This window comes from Lathyrus oleraceus, chromosome 5 (genome assembly GCF_024323335.1).
Source record: "Lathyrus oleraceus cultivar Zhongwan6 chromosome 5, CAAS_Psat_ZW6_1.0, whole genome shotgun sequence".
In the NCBI taxonomy this organism is placed as follows: domain Eukaryota; kingdom Viridiplantae; phylum Streptophyta; class Magnoliopsida; order Fabales; family Fabaceae; genus Lathyrus; species Lathyrus oleraceus.
The window spans coordinates 221,835,095-221,838,498 of NC_066583.1; the positions used below are offsets into that span (position 1 = coordinate 221,835,095).

A 3,404-nucleotide genomic window follows, 5' to 3' on the forward strand; every position below is an offset into this window, starting at 1 on the left:
AATGGGGGAGGGGTTTCAGGTTTTAGAACGAAAAGCAAACTACGAGTTTAAAATAGATATAATAAGACAATTATGTTGTGTATCAAATCCTCTTATCCTCCCTTGTTGATGTATGATGTATTGTATGAATGATTGTGTCCTTATAACCTTACGGCAAATTAACAAAATCGTTATAACCGATCCCTCATGAAATAACTCACTAATCACTACTCAGAGCTTCCTAGTCCTAGTCTATCAGAGTAAGTATGATTAGGCAATGTATATAATATTAATTACCTATGCCACTACTCGGGTCTCCTATCCCTATTCAACCAGCGTAAGTAGAATAGTTGCCCTAGGTTCAACACATAGGCTAAGGTTCAGAAATCCCTATGTGTCCAATATCAGATAAACAATGTATCTCAAATAAAAAACATTAAGATTAAGAAACAACTGAATAAGATTATAATTCAAAGGATTCGTACAAAGCCAAACAAACATATAATTCCAACAAGATTAAATAAGGTTCATCATAAACAACCTAACCTAGAGGATCTTAGCTACTCATTATTCAGAAAATAATACCACAATTGATAAATGAAAATAACATAAGAAGTCCCTGGAAGAAATGACCTCCAATGGCTTCAAATGCTCTAAATATTACCACTTGTGCTCTCCAAATCATACTTTAGTCTCCAAAATTCATAACCTCTGTCAAATTGCTGAAAAATCCCCTTAAAAGAGCTCAGAACGGATCATAATGCGTTAGAAAAAGCCCGAAAAAGTGTACATCGCGCGCATTATAGATGCATCGCACACGCGATGTAACTCATACATCTCTATCGCGCATGCGATGCCGCGCGTGATTATTCCAGTAGTTGCGTTAAAAAACACTCTTTTTAACTAGAATTTTTACTAAGTCTCATTCTTCCATACTTAGCTATTTTTCACTCAATCTTGGGTCTTTCTTCTTCCTTTTGACTCATCTTTCGCTTGTTTTTCACTGATTATTCGCCTAATTATATGCAATGACGGACTGTCATCACAACCCCAAACTTGAATCATTGCTTGTCCTTAAGCAACTGACCTGTAACTCAACATTTCAATAGACACAAGTCGTACAATAACAAATAAACATCACCATATCTTTTTGTTACCTGACCATTGTGCTAGCTTCCAACTTCCATCCTGCAAATACGGAAAACATCCTCAAACATTAACGAGTACTCAACCTGTCTCTCATCCCACTTTAACTCACTCAATGGATAAGGGTCATCTCTTAATCAACATGCAAAATAAATTATATTTAGTTTGATCATGTTCTAAAATAGTTCATCATAGAAATAATAACACACACATTAGAGGTCTTTTCGGGTTGTAACTTGGCTTATGTTTGGGTAGGATATTCTTAGGAAAGTAGGTTTAAATCTTTGGAGTTAGGTGCCTAGTTCTCCTTCTATTCCCATACCCCTTTGTTCCTTCTTTTTGGTACTAGAGATTTGATCGTTCTTTTTGGTTCTTTCTCTTTTTTTTAAGAAGTGACTTTTTCCACTTCTTGTTTTCTCATATTTTTGAAAATTTGACCGTTATCTCTAGTACCTCAACCCCAAACTTAGAACTTTGCTCACATCCAAGATTAACCCCAAACTTAATCTTTTTCTTATAACTTTAAGAACTAAAATTCTACCTAACTCCAAAGAGAGGGTGGAAAGAAAGAATATTTCAAGTCATATGGCTAAGAGTTGTAGGCTACATCACCGAAAGAAAGGCTTGGACTCAAAGTGGCTAGCAAAATAATATTCCTATTACTACAGGGTGCCTACAAAGGCTCGAAGTTATAAATAAAAAATTGCCTTAGTGCATGTCAATCAAACTTAGAGAACTTAATCAGAAATAGATCAAACCGGATAAAATAAAATTGTGTGGATACACTCAAAAGAAAGAAAAGTGAACACTAGAAATTACTTAGGCTCAAACCTTACTAGATGAGGTATCTGAAGGTTGAGTACAAGTCCTTTGATTCTTTTCTCTTCCTTTGCCTTCAAGTCATCATTTGCTTTTAATATGATCAAGTCCCTCTCTTTCTTTTTTCTTGGATCATGTGTTCAATGCTAAAGTTAGAACTTGTAAATTTGAAGAGAGAAAAAACAGCTACGAACAAATTTATTAAGAAAAATGTAGATCTTTATGACATGTTTATTCTTGAATAGATAGTTTCTCTTTAGGATGATCTTGAATAAAACTAAAGGAAATTCTACAAAACAAAAACTTTTATATATATATATATATATATATATATAATATATATATATATATATATATATATATATATATATAGGTTTTCTCTCATCCAATGCTTCTTTTCTGTCATTAGCTTGACGACTCATTCTCAAAACACGTTAGGCGCAAGGGAAACCCTTACACTGTTCAAGGTGGTTGTCGTCCTCCCTTTGTTAACCATGCGACCTTTTTCTTCCATATGGTAGCATGTATCCAAGTCGTCCACATACGGTATCCAGTCATACACCTTAAAAGTCACATTTTCCTTATTAAATTTATGAAAAAGTTGACCTGTCTCCACATCTATTTTTGCTTTCCCATTTGCCAAGAATGGGCGTCAAAGAATTACTAAGTCTTCAGAGTTTCCTTTCATGTCCAATACCATAAAATCTTCCGGAAATACTAAATCGTCGACATGCACTAACATATCTTGTATAACACCAATCGTGTGAGTAACAGATGAATAAACTAATGCAAGAGTAATATTGCTTGGTATTATCTCTCCTAAGTCACACTCTTTAACTTTATCCGGTGGTATCACATTTATACTCGAACCCAAATCGCACAAGGCACGTGGGATCTCCATTCCACCAATAGTACAAGTTATAGAGAACTTACCTGGATCCTGTAGCTTTAGCGACAATGCTTTAGGCACAAGATTGTCATCTTTTTCAGTCATATTGACTTATGTCTTGTCCATTTTTTGTTTTGTAGCCTTTAATAGTGCCTTCATGAATATAGAAAATTTAGGCATAAGTTCCAAAACCTCATGGAAATAAATACTTACCTGGAGTGTCTTCAGCATCTCCTTAAACTTGGAAAACATTCATGCTTCATCTTCATGAAGAGGTTTTCTTCTTTATTATAGGATATGGTGCCTTAATGTAATCAGGTAGTGGTGGATTGGGGTCAATAAGGATTTGGATCATCATCGGAATCTGGATCAGAATCAGATTCACCTTCAGAGTTAGATTCGCCTTCAGACTCTTCTTCAGCCTTAGAGTTACCTTCATACTCTGAATCATCTTCAGACTCAGAATCTCCTTATGAGTGTGAAATGTCTTCATAAGTTAACTCATGTGTTAACACTGCACCAGAGTTTGATTGAGACTTGTTCCAATCCCACACTTCTAATTCCTTCACAG

General features: G+C 35.0%; 1 protein-coding gene across 1 annotated transcript; it reads right to left on the minus strand.

Annotated features, from left to right (window-relative positions):
• Nucleotides 1–2,596: 2,596 nt before the first annotated feature.
• On the minus strand, nucleotides 2,597–2,938 carry LOC127079816 (uncharacterized). Its single transcript, XM_051020185.1, has one exon. The coding sequence runs from the start codon at nucleotides 2,936–2,938 to the stop codon at nucleotides 2,597–2,599; it is 342 nt and encodes a 113-aa protein (XP_050876142.1).
• Nucleotides 2,939–3,404: the final 466 nt, after the last annotated feature.

Coding starts and splice junctions, on each gene's coding strand:
- LOC127079816 (XM_051020185.1), bottom strand. CDS start 2,938: ATGACTGAAAAAGATGACAATCTTGTGCCTAAAGCATTGTCGCTAAAG.